At 48.9% G+C, this 20,013-nt stretch overlaps 1 protein-coding gene across 5 annotated transcripts in view; it reads left to right on the top strand.

Annotated features, from left to right (window-relative positions):
* The first annotated feature begins 195 nt into the window (after nucleotides 1-195).
* The window catches only part of ITGAL (integrin subunit alpha L), a 25,176-nt gene continuing 5,358 nt past the window's right edge, over nucleotides 196-20,013 (top strand). Inside the window, exons 1-24 of one of the 5 annotated variants that reach the window (XM_077314524.1) lie at nucleotides 196-543; nucleotides 3,249-3,366; nucleotides 6,260-6,354; nucleotides 7,053-7,117; nucleotides 8,372-8,486; nucleotides 9,398-9,528; nucleotides 9,918-10,063; nucleotides 10,839-10,983; nucleotides 11,459-11,609; nucleotides 11,802-11,869; nucleotides 11,978-12,110; nucleotides 12,463-12,611; nucleotides 13,189-13,326; nucleotides 13,445-13,648; nucleotides 14,080-14,210; nucleotides 14,882-15,042; nucleotides 15,229-15,380; nucleotides 16,272-16,400; nucleotides 17,079-17,152; nucleotides 17,724-17,865; nucleotides 18,050-18,154; nucleotides 18,569-18,648; nucleotides 19,037-19,123; nucleotides 19,324-19,399. In XM_077314524.1, the coding sequence (XP_077170639.1) occupies nucleotides 483-543; nucleotides 3,249-3,366; nucleotides 6,260-6,354; nucleotides 7,053-7,117; nucleotides 8,372-8,486; nucleotides 9,398-9,528; nucleotides 9,918-10,063; nucleotides 10,839-10,983; nucleotides 11,459-11,609; nucleotides 11,802-11,869; nucleotides 11,978-12,110; nucleotides 12,463-12,611; nucleotides 13,189-13,326; nucleotides 13,445-13,648; nucleotides 14,080-14,210; nucleotides 14,882-15,042; nucleotides 15,229-15,380; nucleotides 16,272-16,400; nucleotides 17,079-17,152; nucleotides 17,724-17,865; nucleotides 18,050-18,154; nucleotides 18,569-18,648; nucleotides 19,037-19,123; nucleotides 19,324-19,399 (2,856 nt within the window). In that variant the 5' untranslated portion in view covers nucleotides 196-482. Of the gene's footprint in view, nucleotides 544-2,211; nucleotides 3,064-3,089; nucleotides 3,109-3,248; nucleotides 3,367-4,726; nucleotides 4,804-6,259; nucleotides 6,355-7,052; nucleotides 7,118-8,371; nucleotides 8,487-9,397; nucleotides 9,529-9,917; nucleotides 10,064-10,838; nucleotides 10,984-11,458; nucleotides 11,610-11,801; nucleotides 11,870-11,977; nucleotides 12,111-12,462; nucleotides 12,612-13,188; nucleotides 13,327-13,444; nucleotides 13,649-14,079; nucleotides 14,211-14,881; nucleotides 15,043-15,228; nucleotides 15,381-16,271; nucleotides 16,401-17,078; nucleotides 17,153-17,723; nucleotides 17,866-18,049; nucleotides 18,155-18,568; nucleotides 18,649-19,036; nucleotides 19,124-19,323; nucleotides 19,400-20,013 lie in introns of those variants that run through there. The other 4 variants (XM_077314526.1, XM_077314525.1, XM_077314528.1 and 1 more) reach the window with 4 other exon arrangements.

Genomic DNA, 20,013 nt, shown 5'->3' with positions numbered 1-20,013 from the left:
CTTGCCGTTAAAATCAGCACATGGCAAACCACAGCGATGGTCCTTTTCACAAAGTTTGGCCACTGAAGTCCCAACAAGTATTTTTGGCACGGATGCGCTGACGCAATCCTCACTGCTCAGAGGTGTCTTGGTGGCTCATTTCACCACTTGCCCTTCGAGCAGAGACAGGAAGAAGCGTAGGTTTCCTTCCTCCTGTCACCCGCATGTTGCCATTTCCCTCCGGGCCCACACTTAGTGCACCCTGTGCGCAGAGCCGCGTGAGGGCTGGCGAAGCAGGGAGTGAGAGAGATTCTCATCTGTTTGGAAACTGAAAAGTCTTTCCATCCCTTCCCCTTTCCCCTGCCTCTTGTGCTCTTTCAGCCTCCCTCGCCTCTAAAGCATCTTTTGGCTTTATTGAATTCTTCAGCTAGGTGCGCTGGCATCCCCTACCAGGTCATGCTTACCTGGAGATAAGCAGTGACGACCTTTGTTGCCGCCGCACCATGGCCGGGGTTCCGTTTCCATTCCACTTTCTGATGCTTGTGGTCGGATCGGCTCTTCGAGGTAAGTTGCATTGGGTGGGGCTCCTTGGACAACCACCACTTGAGTAAGCGGGGAGGAAAAGTGTGTTGGTCGGTCCAGATGGTCCATGCAGAGGGACGGGGACAGACTTTTGCCAAAACTGTTCTATGTATTGTTTATAAGTTTAATGTAAACCGCCCTGAGCCTCCGGGGAGGGCGGTATAGAAATATAAGAAATAAATAAATAAATAAATCCTAGTTTCGGGGTTACCGGGAGACGTGTGAGATCAAAAAGGGACAAGAATTATTTTGCGAACAAGTGGCTTTATTTGGGAGGAAGGTGATTGCGTTACCCGCAGAATGTCCTGGGAAAGCTAACTGAGTCGCATGGTTAGGTGTGAGACAAAGAAGCCGGCAAGAGTTTTGGGGGATAAACTTTTGAGAGTCAAAAGCTCCCGTCATCAGGCACGAGAAAAGTAGCGGTACAGGCAGATGTTTCGCAACTTATGCATTTTGATTCACATTTCCCCACGATCCCGTTACACATTCATTGAAACATTCGTTTTGTGGTTTATTATCCTCGAATGTTTCCTTTCCAAAGAAGGGCGGATTCAAAACTGTAGGCGTGGTTGGAATACTTCGAAGTATAAAAAGCATGGAGGTTTATCTTTTCTCCAGAACGGATTTCATTATAGTTCTACAAATTAAATAGATTGTGACAAATGGTCACCCTTTGTAGCATCCTACCTCTATCCGAGGCTGTTCCAGGGTGTGATGCAGGAAGAAAACCGGAATCCCCCGGTATTTGTGTTTCCCTCCCAGTTGTGGATGCTGCTGCTTTCGATAATTTGTCTGGTCTTTTTGATGTGTCTACCCCTGCTGCCTCTCCTTGAGCTCAGCCTCAGCTAGCATTCAGCCAGGAAACTCATGCCCTGGATCTGTTTTTACTGTTAAGGCTCAATCCAGCAAGATACAGAATGATAAAAGAGAGGAGGCTCTAGGCCTGTTATGGGGAATATAAAACTACGTTAAATACTACAGTGTGAATTTCTTTTTCTTCCTGATTGCGGAAGACAAATCCTTTAGCTGCACAAAACAACTCCTGTGCAGATAAACTCAGTATTTATCACAGTGTTCATCTGTGAAAAGCTGATTTTTGCTCTTCCGGCTGCTTCTCAAGGCAAAACCATAAACCAGGCCAACCCTGCCCCCTCCAATAAAATGGCAGTCCTATATAGGGTGTGTGGTGATAGGAAACACAAATTTAAATTCTTGCTTGGCCCTGAACCCTGGGATAAGCTACATGTGATGTGGGAAAGAGACCCTGAACTCAACCACAGGCCTGGCAAAAGAGTGCTGTTTTCTGGTCCCCGTGGAACTTGGACAGCTCCATCAGGGCCTGTATCCCAGCTGGCAGCTCATTGCACAAGGCTGGAGGCAAGGTAGAAAAGTCCCCAGATCTGGTCGAGAGCAGGCACACAGGCATTTACGGGTATTTGGCTGTACTCTGCTGTTTCTAAAGTGGTCCATTTCGTTGGTCACTTGTTGGGTTTTTTTCTACACCTGTTTTTACAGTTCATAGAATCCTAGAGTTGGAAGGGACCTCCTGGGTCATCTAGTCCAAACCCCTGCACTATGCAGGACACTCACATCCCAATTGTTTTAAATCCTGTCACAACCCGGGACCCTCCCCCTCCCACACTGTCCTGGCACAAACATGTGCATACCCTCACAAATGCTCAACAATCACTTTTGTCTTTTCCCTCACACCGGGCTCTGCCTCTGGCCTTGGTTCTGGTTTGGAAATAGGAATCCTTCACCAGAGCTGTCAAAACAATCTCTGTCCTAAGTCAGGTCTGAAACCCGGCTGAAATGGGTGTCGTCTTTGATCCGATCCTATTGTTCCTCTCTGCGAAATGCCTCTGTGTTCATCCTTTCCGTATTTCCTCGTCCTCCTCTTTCTGCTCAGGCCTTTAATTCTTCAGGCACAAGTCTTCTGTTTAAGCCGAAGATTAGCCTCTCTGTTCACTGCTTTGGCCCCTGCCACTATTTGAGACAGTGAGACCGGAATAGATGCAGGGAGTCCAAACAAAATGGTTGCCAAATATCACATGAAATAAGAAGAGAATGGACTTGAAACACTGATAGCGACAACAGGCAGAAAAGAAGAGAAAGAAAGAAAGAAAGAAGAGATTGCCCCATTGAAAGCAACAGGCCTCCGCATTCACTAGAGATGCCAGCTTTCAGGTGGGATGGAGATGTCCCTGGAATTGCACCGGATCTCCGGATCACAGAGATCAGTTCCCCTGGATAAAATGGCAGCTTTAGAGGGTGGATTCTGTTGCGTGCCATCCCTACGGAGCTCCTTCCCCAGGCTCTCCACATCCCCAGGAATGTCTTGGACAAGATCCAGCAACCCTGGCGTTTAGTGTACAAGGAGGAAGAAGAGAGGCGGTGGCGAGTGGCTGGTGTACGTGCACGTGTTGGCAAGCACAGCTTTTCTGCTACACGGCGTGTAAGCCTGCTCGACTGGACGGAGCCTGAGAAGCAGAAGAGAAGCGGGTGAACAGCATTTTGGTTTTCGTTAGCAAGGGTAATAATGTTGAGGTGAGAAACCTCTCCCAAGAACCACACGGGTGCTAGAGGCCCACCTGTCAAAAGAGTGTGAAGTAGTTTCTAGAATTACGCATGAGAACGAGTACAAGAGAGACATGAAAGCTAATTCATTGCTGCTTTTCTTTTGGCAGGTCCTTCTCCAGCACTGGGGTACAATATCGACCCCTCTCCTGCAGCCATATTTTCTTCCAAATCCAGCGTGCAATTTGGATATGAGGTTCTACAGGTCGGGGAAGGCCCTGAAGCCAGGTAATTCCCCCAACGGGATAGAATACAGGGGATAGTGGGTGCATGCCAGTAGGCATTTGAACTTGTTCTAACTGGATCGCCAACATATAGGCACCATCGTATATCCCAGGGGTGGCCAAATGGTGTCTCTCCGATGTCCATGCTGGCCCCTTCCTCCTCTGAGGAAAACCTCCACATTGCTGAGACTGGCTGGCTCACGGCACTCACGGGTGATGCTCTAAGAGTCTTCCCCAGGGCGGCCAGATCTCCTGCAGTGGTGACAGAGGTCCTGACGGCCACCTGCTCTTCTTGATGCCGCTCCTTTGGTTGCCAGGAAGGGGTGGGAATTGCTGACATTGTGTGTGGCATGTCTTCTGGGGAAAGCTCTCCAGTGGTGTCATGTTCCTCTAGAAATCACCAATGCAATCAAGTTATGTGCACAACTTGTAGGGCTACTCCCTGGCTGGAGGGGGGGAACCCCTGGTCCCTGATCAAGAGGCTTAAGGGAATGTTGTTTACTTCCGTGCTCTGAAAAGCTTCATGGCCAGATGGCTTTTACAGAGGAAGTCTCCATTCCAGGGAGTGGCTGTTCTTCTCCAGGCCTGTGGAATGTGGAAACTTGGGTCTAGCTGGGGAGGAAGCCAGAAAGAAACTGGCAACCAACTTCACTGACATAAAAACTGAGAGGACCCCCCCCCCCCGGTATTTGCATGCTCAGGGAGGAGACTGGGTTAAGAGGGAAATGAACTGGCATTTTGGGAGTTGTGTCACAATGGAAGTGCTTCTTTGGGCAAAAGGAATCCCATACAACATGGAGCTTCTGCTTTCAGTCTGGATTCTCGGTTAGAGCATCCGTTTTGAGAGCCAGCTTGGTGTAGTGGTTAGGAGTACAGACTTCTAATCTGGCGAGCCGGGTTTGATTCCCCGCTCCCCTACATGCAGCCAGTTGGGTGACCTTGGGGTCCTCACAGCACTGACAAAGCTGTTCTGACGGAGCAGTAATCTCAGGGCTCTCTCAGCCTCACCCACCTCACAGGGTGTCTGTTGTGGGGAGAGGAAGGGAAGGAGACTGTAAGCCGCTTTGAGTCTCTTTCTGGCAGACAAAAGTGGCATATAAGAACCAACTTCTTCAATAATATCAGGGCTCTCTCAGCCTCACCTCCCTCACAGGGTGTCTGTGGTGGGGAGAGGAAAGGGAAGGAGACTGTAAGATGCTTTGAGACTCCTTCGGGTAGAGAAAAGTGGCATATAAGAGAACCAACTCTTCTTCTTCTTGTAGGAAAATCTCTGGAGCCTAATTTGAGTCTCTAAGATTCCTGGGGGGGAGGGGGTCTGAAAGCTCTGGAATCAGCCCCCCCCCCTTCTGTGTTGTACAGTTTAACTGCCGTTCTTCTTCTCTGCCTCTTTCCTGTGGTGATGGCTTTTATCGTTGTGAAGTTATCTTGAAGAAATCTACCTGTAACTATTTATTAAACTCAGCTTCAGCTTTCTTAATATAAATACATGTGCTGTATGAAGAAACCTCAGACTCTGCTGCAGAAGAAGGTGGAATATCCTGCATCTGTTTGATAGCTGGGATATTACCCCAAGGGAAGAGACAGGCTATCCCATGTTTATCCTTCAGGTTGAGAAAAGTGGCATATAAGAACCAACTTGTCTTCTTGACTGTGGATGAACCCCTAAATTATTTTTCGGGCTTTGAGGAGCCCCAGAAACGGGCTGGAAGCGATGCCAGCAGGCCACGCCTCTGTGCCACACGAGGCGAGGGAAATGAGGCGGTTTGAGGCAGGGGTAGGGGTCCAAGCTCTGCCCCCTTTCCCCAGGTGAAAACACCACCCCTGTTTCCGTGGCAGTGCTGGGGATAGTTTGTGGATGAGACCATTAGGGCAGGATATAGGGGAAAAGCCAGGGAGCTCTCACAGGAATCCCTGGGCTAGACTCAGGTGGGTAGCCCTGTGGGTCTGAAGCAGTAGGATAAAGCTTGGGTCCAGGGGCACCTTGGATAGGCACACAAAAGCTTCTATGCCCAATTGCACCTTGTTAGTCTTTCAGGTGCCACTGGGCTCAAAGCTTTGCTCTCTCTCAAGCATTTGATGAGCAGAGTCAGGCTTGCCCCACAGTTTCATTCTGTAAGGGCAGAGGGGCATTTCCTACTCTTCCTCAGCTGTTTCACTGGCCTCTCTGCCTCTCATCTCTTGTTCCCGTTTTGTTGAGTCATGTTGCTTCTTGTCACACGGAGTGGTAGGAAGTGAGAGTCAAGGCTTGGAGCAGGGAGGGAGATAAGAACAGTGTTTATTTTTAATATTTAAATCCATGCTTGGCTTGGAGCCATATTTTATTAAATCTGTCTATCTAATATTTAAATCTTGTCGGTCGATTGAGATGGTGGCTTAATTAAGGAGAAGAGTTCGTTTTTATATCCCGCTTTTTGCTCGCTACCCGAAGGAGTCTCAAAGCGGCTTACGATCACCTTCCCTTCCTCTCCCCACAGCAGACGCCCCGCCAGGTCGGAGAGCCCTGATGTTCCTGCTCTGTGAGAGCGGCACTATCAGGACTGTGACTAGCCCAAGGCCACCCAGCTGGCTGCATGTGGAAGAGCAGGGAATCGAACCCGGCTTGCCAGATTAGAAACTGCCACTCTTAACCACGACACTACGCTTAATCAATGAAAGCCACATAAATAATCTGAAAATGTGCAACCGTTTGCTAAAATGACAGTGTTGGTATTAGAGGGTCCTGTAACTGCTGCATGACAGGCTGGAATTTGGATGCTCGGCTTTGGGAATTTGGAAATTCCTGGAGATTTGGGGATGGAGCCTGGGGAGGATGGAGCTAGTGGAGGGGAGGGATCTGAACAGTGCAGAAAGCCCCAGAGACACCCCTCTATGCCTTCTGTCCTGCTGTTTCTTTTCAGGATCATCATAGGAGCCCCTGGGGAGCAGAATGCCACAGGCCACGTTTACCAGTGCAGAATGCAAAACGAAGAGTGCCAGGATATGCCACTCAAGGGTGAGTACCAGGCCTGATAATCAAAGGTGATATTTCATAATCGGAAGGGACGCTGGCACTCTTAATGGAGAGAGCGCCCCAAGCGCTTCCATAAATTATGAGCCCAGGCACCATTGGTGCTTCTTTGTCCAGCCGCTATCCAGCAGTCATTCCCCCCCCCCCCCGCCCGCCCCTTTAGGCCGCTGTTCAGCCCGTTGTTGGACTGATCCTGTGGACTGACTTGCTGAAGAAGGTTCAGAGAACTGCATCTTTGTCTGCTTGCAGGAACAAAGTCGGAGCCCAGCAGCCCCTTTAAGACCAGTTTTGCTTTATTCAGGGTGTAAGCGTTCATGTGCACAGCGCATTTGGGCAGGTAGCAATAAAATGGGCGTTACAAGGCCACGTGTAAAAGTAGAGAGCGGATGAGTACACAGCGCAAGGAAGATGTTTACCAGATGCAAGGGCCTTACGGAAATAACCAGCTAAGTTGATCAGGTCCAGTGCTAGGAAAAAATCATAATAAAGGAAATAGAAGTGTCAAGATTAAAGGTTAATGGACATATAACTGTGTTTTACTCTTCTTAACTGGAGACGCCAGAGATCAAACCGGGGACCCTCTGCATGCTGAGCAGAGCCTCTCCCACTGAGCCACAGGGCGGGAAAACTTAGGTCCATGTCCACTTCAGGATTAATCCATCTGGCCTCATGTTCCTTCCCAGGAAGCTCTGGGGTGTCCCACCTTGGCATGACCCTGGCGACCAACTCTCAGAACTCGAAGATGATTGTAAGTACCACAGAGGGCTGCATATATTGAACTGGGACTGTGATCCTTTTAACATGCACATGGGAAGAAGAAAGCAATAAAGTTTTCCTTCTTGTTACCGCAATTCTGTGCTAAGAATAGACTTCCCCTGTCGATTTCTGTGAAGCTGCTAAGCAAACGAACGGGTTTGGATTGAACTAAGCAGGAAGCATGTCCTGCTCTTGGGAAAGCAAGAAGGAGAGAATATCTCTCTCCTTCTCTCTCTCTGGCCCTCTGTAGTTCCCCTCTGAAATCTAGTGCAAAACCTAACAGTTTGCATGTCTGTGGAGCCTCACAAGGGAGTGCCCCAAAAGTCTCAATAGCTTCAATATTGTGCAGATAACTTCCTCCCTTCACTTTGGCATTCCAAGCAGAATGGGACTCTCTTTAAAAAATAAAACTCCCGTCCCCACTGCTGGTGTCTGACTGCCGGGAAAGTGTGTCGAGTCTCAGGATCCCCAGCCCAACTTGCCAAAAAAAGAAAAGTGATGTGATGTGTAGTTTCGTCTTTACTGAAGTCGTATTTGCTGAGGTTGGTTGTGTAATCCTTGGGTGGTGATTGGATGGGCTATTTCCCTTGTGTTCTTTATCAGCAGCTGCCAGATCAGAGTCACATATTTTGCAATAGTCCCCACAGCCCTAGAAAATAGTTCTTGTTTCTCAAATCTTTTATACTTTGGGGGGGGTTGCTATCCAGGGAGTGTGTTACTTTGGTCATTTCTCTTCCCATCCTCCACTACAAAAACACAGCAGGTGTGAGAAAGACAGTGGTCTTGGTCCATTCCAGAGAAAGTCAGGGGAAATTCCTAGAGCCTCCTGGAGAATGTGCTATGACACCCTCTGAAACGCCATCATCACCAAACACCACCCCCAAAATCTCCTGGCGTTTGCTGGCACAGGATTCTTGATCCGAATTTTTACTTAGCTCCTGTTTGTGACAACTTGACTTGTGCGGGAGAATTTCCCAGGCATCGATGCCCCCTTGAGTCAAAGCAGTGTTCTGTTTTGCTGCCCCTAATTTGCCACTATAGGACAGCCACCTGAGGCAGCTTCATGGTAAGACAGCACCAGCTGATGAAAAAAGAACTCACCGTGAGATTTTGCACTCCCTCTGCTACCCTGCCCCACCCCGCCACTCTAGAATCCATTTTTGAAACTCTCAGCATCTCTGATGCCTGTTCCCCTTATTCAAATATCATCATCCCGTATATTAACGTAGGACCTCCTCTCCTGCAGGCATGCGGGCCAGGAGTTGCGCAGCACTGCGACAAAAATCTCTTTGTGAGCGGGGTCTGCTATCTGTTTGATGCCGGACTAAGCGAGCCCAAGAACATCACCACAGGCTACCAAAGTGAGAAGACGTTCCGTCACTTTCAGGCAATTTCATTCTAATCTCTTGGCAAACTCGGGTGGTGTCGTTACCGATTTGTATCGGACAGACGGTTGTCGTCCAGACTTGACGGATATCAATGAAGAGAGAGGCTTTGCCAGTCAGGATGCATAATATTTTATGTGCAGTTTTCTGGGGGAATCACCAACCTGCCAAAGCCCTCAAATGCAGATGTGGGTCCACAATGGGGAAGAGAGGCACCGCGACAGAGGAAACCACTGCCCCATTCAAGCAATAGAGCCAGCGTGGTGCAGTGGCTAAGAGCACTGGCCTCTAATCTGGTGAAATGGGTTTAATTCCCTAATCCCCCAGCTGCAGACAGTTGGGTGACCTTGGGCGAGTCAGAGCTCTCTCAGCCCCACCTGCCTCACAGGGTGCCTGTTGTGGGGAGAGGAAAGGAAGGCAGATGTAAGCCACTCCTTCAAGGTCACCCATTGGGAAGAAGGCTGGATACAGCCTTAGTCTAGTCAGAGCTCTCTTAGAGCTGTTCTCACAGAGCAGTTCTTCCAGGGATCTCTCAAACCCACCTACCTCATGGAGTGTCTCTTGTGTGGAGAGGAAGTGAAGGTGATTGTCAGCTGCTTTGAGATTCCTTTGGGTAGTGAAAATCAGGGTATAAAAACCAATTATTCTCCAAATTCACTTTTAAAATTGTTATTAATTGGTGTGTCTACATAGCCCTCATCCCTGCCCTTGCTCTCTAGTGACACAAAAATATCTTTTTTTCTCCAAGAAGACAGTGTTCAGACTTCATGGAATAGTCGACCTTCCTTGATGGCACTAAATAAAATAAAATATAATGAAATGAATAAATAGACAGTTGTCTGCCAAGCCAACCCTAACTCTGTCCGGCCTTTCTCCGTGTCCCACAGAGTGCTTGAAAGGGGACGTGGACCTGGTTTTCCTCTTTGACGGGTCAGAAAGCCTGAAAAGTGATGAGTTCAACAAGATAAAGGAGTTCATGATCGACGTGATGGAGAAACTGCACAACAGCACCATCAAGGTACTCACTCATTCGTTTAACTCAGGGGTAGTCAAACTGCGGCCCTCCAGATGTCCATGAACTACAATTCCCAGGAACCCCCTGCCAGCATTCGCTGGCAGGGGGCTCCTGGGAATTATAGTCCATGGACATCTGGAGGGCCGCAGTTTGACTACCCCTGGTTTAACTGATTTGTTTGTATCTGGCCGCCTTGACAATGGCAGTAACTAGTTACTGTCACACTAGAGAGACATACACAATTCCAGACTGAGGGCAGAAGCCACTGTTTTGTTCTCATCGTTTCGTGGCCTTTCTGTGTTAGTCCTTTTATCCAAGGCCTGAACGGTAAGAGGTATTTGTATACTGTTGTTTAACACTGTTCCTGTTTTCACTTCCTCCCCCCCCCCCAGTTTGCTGCTGTGCAGTTTTCATTCGACATCATTGTTGAGTTTGATTTTAACAATTATACCAGCAATCCCAATCCTCGAAATTTGCTGGCCTACGTGGCGCATATGAAAAGCACTACAAACACCTTCAAGGCCATCAAACATGTCGCGTGAGTACTTTTGCCCTTAAACTGGGGAGACGGTGTCAGGAGCGAGACCCCCCAGGGAATGCCTGAAATGAGGCTTAACGCTTCTGAAGTTGGGGAAGTTGATCTGGAAGTTGATCCTACAGACTGACAAGGAGCAAGAATGTTTTTTTAAAGCTTTTTTATTTTATTTAACATAGAATCAGTATAACACAAAGATAAGGAGCAAGAATTGACAAGAACAGAGCAGGATAGTATACTGGTTAGAGAATGTCGTATTGGGACTGGGGGGGGGGGGGGTTGGACTTCAGATCTGTACTCGGCCTTGAAGTTTAGGCTTCTTCCATGCCGGTGTTTTCCCCAGCACAGAGAGCAGCAAGCCCCTGCATTTTGGGAGTGCGTCCCCACAACGTCTTGCTGTTTCATTGTGTTGAATCGCCCAGTGGCATAACGTGTGCATGCAAACTAGCTAATGAGTGGAAATGGCGTTAAGTGTTTGGTGTAGTGGTTAGGAGTGCAGACTTCTAATCTGGCATGCCGGGTTCGATTCTGCACTCCCCCACGTGCAGCCAGCTGGGTGGCCTTGGGCTCACCACGGCACTGAGAAAGCTGTTCTGACCTTGCAGGACTATCAGGGCTCTCTCAGCCTCACCCACCCCACAGGGTGTCTGTTGTGGGGAGAGGAAAGGGAAGGTGACTGTAAGCCACTTTGAGACTCCTTCGGGTAGAGAAAAGCGGCATATAAGAACCAACTCTTCTCCTTCTTCTTTTTCTTGGGCATCTTATTTGTCGATGGCAGGGAACACGTTTTTGTCCCTGAACGTGGCGCCCGACCAGGAGCAAACCGAGTCATGGTCATCATCACGGATGGCGATGCCAGCGACTCAGACGACGGAAGCGTAAAAGCTGCCAAGGACAAGAAGATCTTGCGCTTTATCATCGGGGTAAACATCCTAAGAGTTCTGTGACTTTTAGCACCCATGGGCATTGTTGGTTAGCTCTCTGCATGCTCTGCAAATACTTAATGGGATCCTGCAGGGTTTTTTTAATTCGTTCTTGCTCGGCGTGGTGTCGTGGTTAAGAGCGGCGGCTTCCAATCTGGAGAGCCGGGTTTGATTCCCCGCTCCTCCACACGCAACCAGCTCGCTGACCTTGGGCTAGTCACAGTCATGTAGGATCAGTTTCTCACAGAGATCTTTTAACCCTCAACCATAAGCCTGGTGTAAGAGTGCCGTTTTGCAGGCCCTGTGAATCTTTGATAGCTCAGCCAGAACCCGGATCTCAATGGACAGCTCTTTCCACCAGGCCAGGGCCAAAATGGCTGACTCATGAGTTGCTCCCCAGTTCCCCCCCTCCCAGAATCCCCCTTTCTCTTACTACTGCTCAACATGTGCCTGTCTTGCTTGGTCACCTCCCCAGATTGGAAGCTACTTTCCCAAGAACGTGAGCCAAGCCAAGGTCGCAAATATTGCCTCTGAGCCCGTCCCTTCCTTTGTGAAGGTCCTCAAGAGCTTTGAGGAGCTCAAGGACAGCTTCAATGAGCTCCAGGCAAAGATCTATGCTATCGAAGGTGCAGTAGCAGGCTTACCTATTGCTTGCTGGGTTGGGAAGGGAGGGGACATCGCAGGGGTCCTGTGGAAAGCCGTGCTCCCTTCCTCGATCTGATTGGTTCTTTGCCAACCCAACCCAGAGTTGCGCCTGGGATGGGAGGAGCATCGGTTTATTACAAAGATAACTATTCCCTCTCCTTCCTTCATTGCAGACACCAGCGACAATCACTCCTTCTACCTAGAGTTGTCATCCAGTGGATTCAGTGCTGATATATCCCATGTGAGTGTGAACCAGGGGCGTGACGTGGCATGGAATGAGGAGGGGTCTCAGATGTGGGCGGCTCCCGCAAGTGCTACATCTTCTCTTCTGTTCCTCTCCTCGCTCTAGGGCCGGGTGGTCCTGGGTGCTGTGGGTGCTAACGACTGGGCCGGGGGCTTGTTAGAGCAGCAGGAAGGCTTGGCCAATGAAAAATTCATCACCGCCCCCACCACAAAGGATGAAATGAAAGCGGCCTACCTGGGTAGGTTGAGAAAGCCTCCTCTCGCACCCCGGACTTTCTTCGTACATTGGATCCTTCCTCTCGGGTTCATGGAGTATTTCTCGGGAACTGTAATGGTCAGTCTGCCTTTATTGCATCCCACGGATCATTTGTAGGAAGAAAAAGACGGTTATAATATTAATAACCAGTGCGAAACCTCCAACGTACATCCTCTGTCCTAATATATCAAACATTACTGGTTGGCATCTGGGTAGATTCTGCACGGGGCGTTGGCTCGGACCCTGTTTTCATTGCAGAGATCAGGAAGTGAGCCACAGTTATCGAAGATCTTCAATCTACCCCCACCTTGAACGGTCTTCCTTTTCTTTTCCAGGGTATGCACTGAAGTTCTTGCAGCATCAGAAGAGGGAGCTGTATGCCGTCGGGGCCCCTCGGTACCAACACGTGGGAAGGGTCCTGGTATTCGAGGTCAACCCCAGCCCTGCCAACTGGACATTAAAGCAGCAGATTCCTGGGGAGCAGGTGAGGAGAACGGGGTCCTCTATGAGAAACAACATTTGCTGCGGGGGGGGGGGGGGACTTCTACAGTAGCTCCAATGCACAAGAGTAAGGATAGTGGGCTACATAACTTGAGGGGCTTGTGTGCTAACCCACATTACATTCTCACTTGCCCATTGTATACAGATTCTAGGGCCAAATTTCTAGCTGGCCTACCAGATGGGCTAAATGATAAATCCGACCAGGAAAAACTTGTGTTTTTGTTAGCAGATACTAATTCATTTGTTTCTAACAAAATGTCATTATTTGCCCTTGCAGCAAAGAAAATAAGGGCCAGAGTGGTGCTGCAGAGAGCAAGTACCTAGAGGAGCTTTAGGATAGGTGGACATATGTAGTCTGGAAATGTTTTTAGGATGTTAAGTGATTGTTGTCTGAGATTGCACATTCTTTTTATAACTGATTTGAAATGTTTTAAATCCTTTTATATTTTCCTTTTGTATTGTAATGGCCTATGGCTACATGCAATAAAATCTGACTTGACTTGACTTGTGTGCTAACTGCCCCCCTTTTCACCCCACACGTTTGACTATTTCCTTTGCAGATAGGGTCATATTTTGGGGGGGTCCTTTGTTCGGTGGACGTGGACAGCGATAGCGAAACAGACCTGCTTCTCATCGGGGCGCCTCTGTATTTTAAAGACCGGAGAGGAGGACGCGTTTATGTCTACAGCTGGGCACAGGTGACCGGTCAAAGAGGAGGGGCAGTGCCTGATGTTGGGTATTTTTTTGTGCCCACCCAATATCTCATCACAGAATTTACAAATAGGAGCACCTTTTCAAGGCTACTTCTCCTTCCAGGATAAACTGGCCCTCCTGGGAGAGCTTCAAGGGGACTCCGAATACCCGTTGGGCAGGTTTGGAGCGGCGATTGCCGATCTGGCGGACATCAATGGGGACGGACTGACGGATGTCGCTGTGGGGGCCCCCTTAGAAGACGGGGAAAGTGGAGTGGTCTACATCTACAACAGTTATGGGAAGACTGTGCGTATGGAGTACAGCCAGGTAAGGAATTCTAACGCTAATTCCCTAGATCAGCCTTTCTCGGCTTCTTTACCCTTGAGAACCCCCTGAAACCTTCTTCAAGCTTTGAGAAGCCCCAGAAGGGTCGCAATCATGCCGAATATGACTGGTATGCATTGCTGTGGACACGACACTTTCCGGTGGTTTCCCGTTAGCTAGTCGCTATGTTCCCTGGATTTTCCCTGTGGGCCCATTCCGCACACAATAGATAATGCACTTTAGAAGCAGATTTTGCTGTTCTGCAAAGGAAAGTCCAGCTGCCAAAGCACATTGAAAGTGCATTATCCTATGTGTGCGGAATGGGCCACTTAGGTTTCAGTAGTCAAACAAGTCTTTTTTTTCACAATCAGGAATTGACAGATTAATTGTGCTGTTAAGAATATATGTCTGCTTGTAACATTTCATTCCCCCAGAAAATCGAAGGAGCAAACATCTCCCCTGGCCTGAAATTCTTTGGACGGTCCATCCATGGAAAGACAGATCTCAGCCAAGATGGACTCACGGACATTGCCGTAGGAGCTCTGGGAAAGGCTGTGGTGCTCCGGTGAGTGACTGGGGCCAGAATACTTTGTACATGGCTGCAGAAGTCATAGGAAGGTGTGTGGGTCCACCCCAAGGTCCTTGGATTCTACCCTCCATTTGGCAGTAGAAGGGTGGATCAGGGAGAAAGAGGAGCTGAAGGGTGGGGCAGGATTGTTGGGGGTTTACCTCCAGTCAATTAAGAAAAGTGGGTATTGTTTGGTTTGGAATTGTGAGTGAGAGAAAGAGAGAGAGAGAGAGAGAGTGCCTGAAACAACTCTGGCAAACAGAGCCTTGGAAAAGAAAGCCTGTGGAGAAACAGGGACTCTTGGACTTTGGTTATGGAAGGGAATTAAAATCTAATGGGTTGAGAGAAGGGGAAGAAGAGTTGGTTTTTATATCCCACTTTTCACTACCCAAAGGAGTCTCCAAGTGGCTTACAGTCGCCTCCCCTTCCTCTCCCCACAACAGACACCCTGCGAGATAGGTGAGGCCAAGAGAGCTCTGAGAAAACTGCTCTTTATCCACTACACCATGCTGGCTCCTTATGGTTAGTAGGAAGGGCTTCCAGGAAAAGAGACCATCAGTCAGATTTGAATCACTGCCAGTTCTTTTGCTCTAAATACGCTAGCCGCCAGACCTGAGGCCTTTTGTCCGCAGGAGACATCAGGTGATAACTTCTCTGTGTATCTGCAGCTCCAGGCCCCTTGTGTCCGTTGCTGCCACTGTGGGGTTTCAGCCACAAGAAATCCCCGTGAAAGAAGTGGAGTGTCTGGGGAATGCCGGGTCCTGGCAGGTGGTGGAGATCGACCTCAGCGTCTGCTTCAATGTCAGTTTGGTCACCAAGCCCTACCAAGGTAAGGAACCCTGTGCAGCTGATCCTAATCCCTGCGGTCCAGCAACAAATTCAGCATCCAGGGCTGTATATACGGGGCTCAGCGAACTGCTTCAGAACAGGTGGGAGCTGCATCGATGCACTGTGCCCCTTCGTGACTCATAGTCCAACCACCTGATAGGAAGCATTCCCTTTCTTTCCTGTCCAGGGCCTCTCTCCGCCAACCTTTCCTTCTCCTTGGAGATTGACAGAAACCAGTTGAAGAACCGAGGAGTGTTCAGGAACGGCAAGAAGGTCATGGAAGGGTTCCAGAGCATATCTGTGGGATCTGTGTGCGTGCCAGAGAAGATTCTTATCCCGGTAAGTAGAGGCTTCACCGGGAAGCAGCAGCTTGTTATCTGTCCCTTCCGGGAGCCGCTGCATCTCCTCGGATGGAGTTGGCCACGTACGCACAGAGCCTGCTGTGAAAACTGAGATTGGGGCTGGGTTCTGGATTGTAATCCATATCCTTTTTAAATACTGTCACCCGGTTTATCAATTAATAATGTTAATGTTATATGTATGGTTTCATGTATAGTTTCAGTTATATGTAAACTGCTCTGAGCCTTCGGGGAGGGCAGTATAAAAATATGAATGAATGAATGAATGAATGAATGAATGAATGAATGAATGAATGAATGAATGAATGAATGAATGAATCAATGAATCAATGAATCAATGAATCAATGAATCAATGAATCAATGAATATGAGAGGCATCTGGGCGACGTCTGTTAGGCTTTCGTTGAAATCCCAGGCCGAGTAAGCAGGGAAGGTGAGCTTTTAGCGGTCAAGATCAGCTTGTTTTCTTCTTCTCTTGAAATAACAAATTCAGTCTTTAATTATGTTTGCTCAGACTCACCGTTAACAAATGCGAAGGACTTTTTATGTACAGCTGACAGGCTGCTTCTTTTTCTCTTCAGTCGATTAAAAGTGTAACACCCAAAGTAGTTTCAATGCGACTGAGGTAAATTTGGTTAAAATGTGCTTCTTTTTGGTTGCCGTTCCTTATGGACCCATTCGCTGTATTCCCCAAGCAGAGGCCTTCCATGAACAGAGAGAACCATGAACCGCCAGTCCCCCTCTGGCATCAAGAGGGCTTGCATGCACGGATGGAAATAAAACCCAAAAGATCCCACTAGGGACGATAACCAGATTTCTGTCTCTAAGGGCTGCGTGGCGGGCTCCGGAAACCATTTCCTTTGCCTTTCAGAACTGCATCGAGGACTACGTCTCAAGCATCCAGGTCTCTGTGAACTTCTCCCTCAGCAGTGGCGAGGACCCTAACACGGGAGACCTTAGCCCTGTTCTGAACCCACTGAGCAACGGAACTATAGCGAAGGTGAGAAAGTGGGAGTCTGGACGCCTGGAGTCCTGGGGGAAAAAGTGGATCTAGCTGAGCCAGTGTGGTGTTGCGGTTAAGAGCAGCGGCCTCTAATCTGGAGAACTGGGTTTCATTCCCCACTCCTTCACATGCAGCCAGCTGGGTCACCTTGGGCCAGTTGCAGTTCTCTCAGAACTCTCTCAACCTTTAATCTGGAGAACCAGGTTTGATTCCCCACTCCTCCTCCTCCACATGCAGCCACCTTGGGCCAGTCACAGTTCCCTCAGAGTCACAGTTCTCTCAGACTCACCTCACAAGGTAACTATTGTGGTGAGAGGAAGGGTAGGCAATTGTTAGCCCCTTTGCAACTCTTTCAAATACTAAAAAGCAGGGTACAAAAACGCAGCTCTTCTCTCATGGAATTTCTACGAAGCATTTAGTGGCTCTGGGCAGAGGAAAATTAAGAGGTAGGACAGAAATACGGAATGACAAAGCATTGTGAAACACATAAAAGTAGTGTTTATCTTTTGCGCGAAAAGAAAATAATATTGTTGATATTGAACCGTAGGAAACCGGGCTTTCTGGAGGGCTTACAGCCAAGGTCTCTGGGGAATCTATATGTCTAGCCCAAAGAGGTAACATAAGGGACCGATATGGTACACTGATGACTAATCTGCTGCTCTTGTTAAATCCCAGATTCCTTTTGAGAAGAACTGTGGGGAAGACGGGGTGTGTGAGGCCAACCTGAGACTCCACTTCCGTTCTTCAGAGTATGTAAAACACCTCTGATGAGAATAAATTATTCCTCTTTTAAATTGCTGGTGGTTGCCGTCGAGTCACAGCCGTTTTACGGCGACCTTGTGGGGGTGTTTGGGGCAAGCGACGCTCGGAGGTTGTTTGCCCTCGCCTGACTCCGTGCCACAACCCTGCAATTCCTTCGTAGTCTCCCATCCAAATCTAGCCAGGGCTTAGCTTCCGAGATGTCACTAGATCAGGCTGGGACATTGTTTTGTATTGTTCAAAGTGCTTCGCATTCTTGATATCAGTAATCCTTCCCACAAGATTTCAGCAGCCTGTTGCATGGTAAGTCCCATGTTTTGGGTAGAGAGGATATTGGCTTCTCTGAGGCCTTGTTTGACACTACAGAACAGCAAGTGACTGAGGGGAGTGCAGGTTTCCAGGGTGCCCCGTGGGGAGGAAGGAAATATTAGCTATGCCCCAAGACTACCTAGCAACTTCCCCTTGGAGCAGCCATCTCTCTGTGACCCTTGAAGATGCGACCCAAACGAGGAACTGAGAGTGGCTAACGTATCTATTCTCCTAAAATGTCTTTTTTAACAGGTCTCCGATGCTTCTTCTGTCGCCTGCATATGTCCTGAGGGTGGTCTTGGATCTGGAGAACCCCGGAGAGGATGCTTACCATGCAGTTCTCTCTTTGTTCAACATTTCGGGCCTCTCCTTCCGCAAAGCTTCTGTGGTCAGGGTATGTGCTCCACCTGCTGTCCCCGTCCTGGGAAGGGGATGGGGACAGGCAGCTCTGCTCACCCAAGATGTTCAGCATCGCTGAAGATTTGGGTCTCGTTGCAATCGCGCAAGAGAGAATTTGCAATGGGGCCGGTTTCCCTGTGGCTCATGACACCCCCCCCCCCGCCCCCGTTTCCTCACAGTCCAGTGCCCTGACCACCGTGAGCTGCGATGGGATGTTGGTCATGGAAGGAGCCAAGAGTCTCATTTGCAACGTCAGCCATCCCGTCTATCGGGAGCAAACAAGCGTGAGTAGGCAGTCGTGCCAGTGCAGCGGTACTGGTTCCACAATATCCTGTGCGGCTATTTTCAGCCCGGAAGTGGGGCTAAAAAGGCCATGGGTGTGGTTGAGGCCAGTCTGATCTCTTTGGGACCGGGGATCCTAAGCCAATCTTGTCGGCTCGATCGTAATGGGAGAAGCAGTACCATGGCCCCAGACCATTTAGGGCTAGATCTGTCCTCTGGATCAGGGCCTGCCTGCAAGTGGCCTGGAAACACAAATGCATCCCAGAGACACCGCCCTCCAAAAATGGCTGCCATTCTCCTGGCAGTTCCAAGCCGTGGGTTCACAAGGGAGTGACCCGCCCTCTGGATAAAGAGATAGAGAGAATTAGGGCAGGGCACCAAGAATTTTCTCAGTTTTGGCTTCTATTCCATTTCAGGCTTCGATTGAGCTCATGTTCCATGTTCTCGAAAACAGCTCCTGGGATGACAATGCAAAGATAGAGGCTCTTGTCGTGAGGTAAGTTTTCAGAGTTGGAAGTGGCCGTACCAGCCATCTAGTCCGACCCCCTGCTCAATGGAAGACTGGCCTAAAGCTTCCATTATCTTGTCTAATGCCTTTTGGAGGGCTTGTGAGGAAACTAAAAACATGGAACTACAGAGAAAGGTAGAGAGTGCAGAAGAGGGACAGTAGTTGTCCCTGATTTACAGTCTAGCTGCAGCATCCTGCCCTAGCTGCAGCATTAGAACACACTCTTCATGGGTTTACTTAAGATGGCTTTATTTAAGATGGCTAGGACGAGGTCTTGATTTCTTGGCTATGGATGGACTCAAAAACATGAGACAACCCCTGGCTTTAATTAAACATTTTTGTATCCTTGACAACTGTTTCGCTGCCTGTCTTGCAGTGACAATGAGAGGGACGATGTCCTCCATGACAACAAGGACACTCTCAGCATCCCTGTCCGGTACCCTGTCAACATCCTTGTCAAAGGGTAAGACAACTGGTACCTTTGCACCCTACACTCCCGCTTTCCTCTAGAGCAGGGATGGCCAAACTGTGGTGCTCCAGATGTCCATGGACTACAATTCCCATGAGCCCCCAACAGCAGCATCCTGGCAGAGGCTCATGGGAATTGTCTTGCCCCAGTGTCTTGCCCATTTCACCTTCACGTTTGTTCCTCTTCTAATGCAGCTTGGAGGCATCCACTCAATTCATCAACTTCAGTTCTGTCCATCAGGAGAACAAGACGGTGACGCACTTTTATGAAGTGAGTGTGTGAGAGAGAGAGCCTGCAAGGCCATGCGGGACAAAACATTTAGAATATTCAGGATCTGAAATGATCAGGAGACATCTTCCCTGGGTTCCTTGCCTTCTCTCTTGAAAACCTTCCCTGCCACAGCCTTCTCTGTGCCACTTCCAAACTATTAGGTCTTGGAAAGTCCGGTTCTTCCTTCCTAGGCAGCTCTTGCTGCTGGAGCTGTTTGGCCTTTATTACTGTACTATGGGTTCTCTGGGCTTCGAACAGCCAGGGAGGCTGGAGGCAGATTGGGGGGGGCGGAGGTCTATGGGCATAAAGAGGCTTGGTGTTGTTTGTATGAAGAGACACAACCATTTGAGATTGCTTTCTTGGGCCTGCCTTGCAGTCCGTCTGTGTTACTTCCATTTCATACGCTAGGGGCACTGAGAAACGGGTTCTGTTTTTGGGGAGAAACAGCAAGTTTTTGTATGGATCCAAAATCATTAGTTGCCGTTAAAATGCAGGTCTCTAATAACCGAACAGTTTTAGTGGGGTGGATTTATTTCCTGCTTGGCAACAGAAAGAGATTTGTGTTCCACTTGTAGGATCTTGCTCCTGGGAATGGAAGTTGCTCTGTTTTTATG

The sequence above is a fragment of the Paroedura picta genome, chromosome 16 (genome assembly GCF_049243985.1).
Source record: "Paroedura picta isolate Pp20150507F chromosome 16, Ppicta_v3.0, whole genome shotgun sequence".
NCBI classification, from domain to species: Eukaryota; Metazoa; Chordata; class Lepidosauria; order Squamata; family Gekkonidae; genus Paroedura; species Paroedura picta.
Note: the sequence above shows the minus strand (reverse complement) of the source record. Positions and strands in the feature narration are given on the sequence as shown.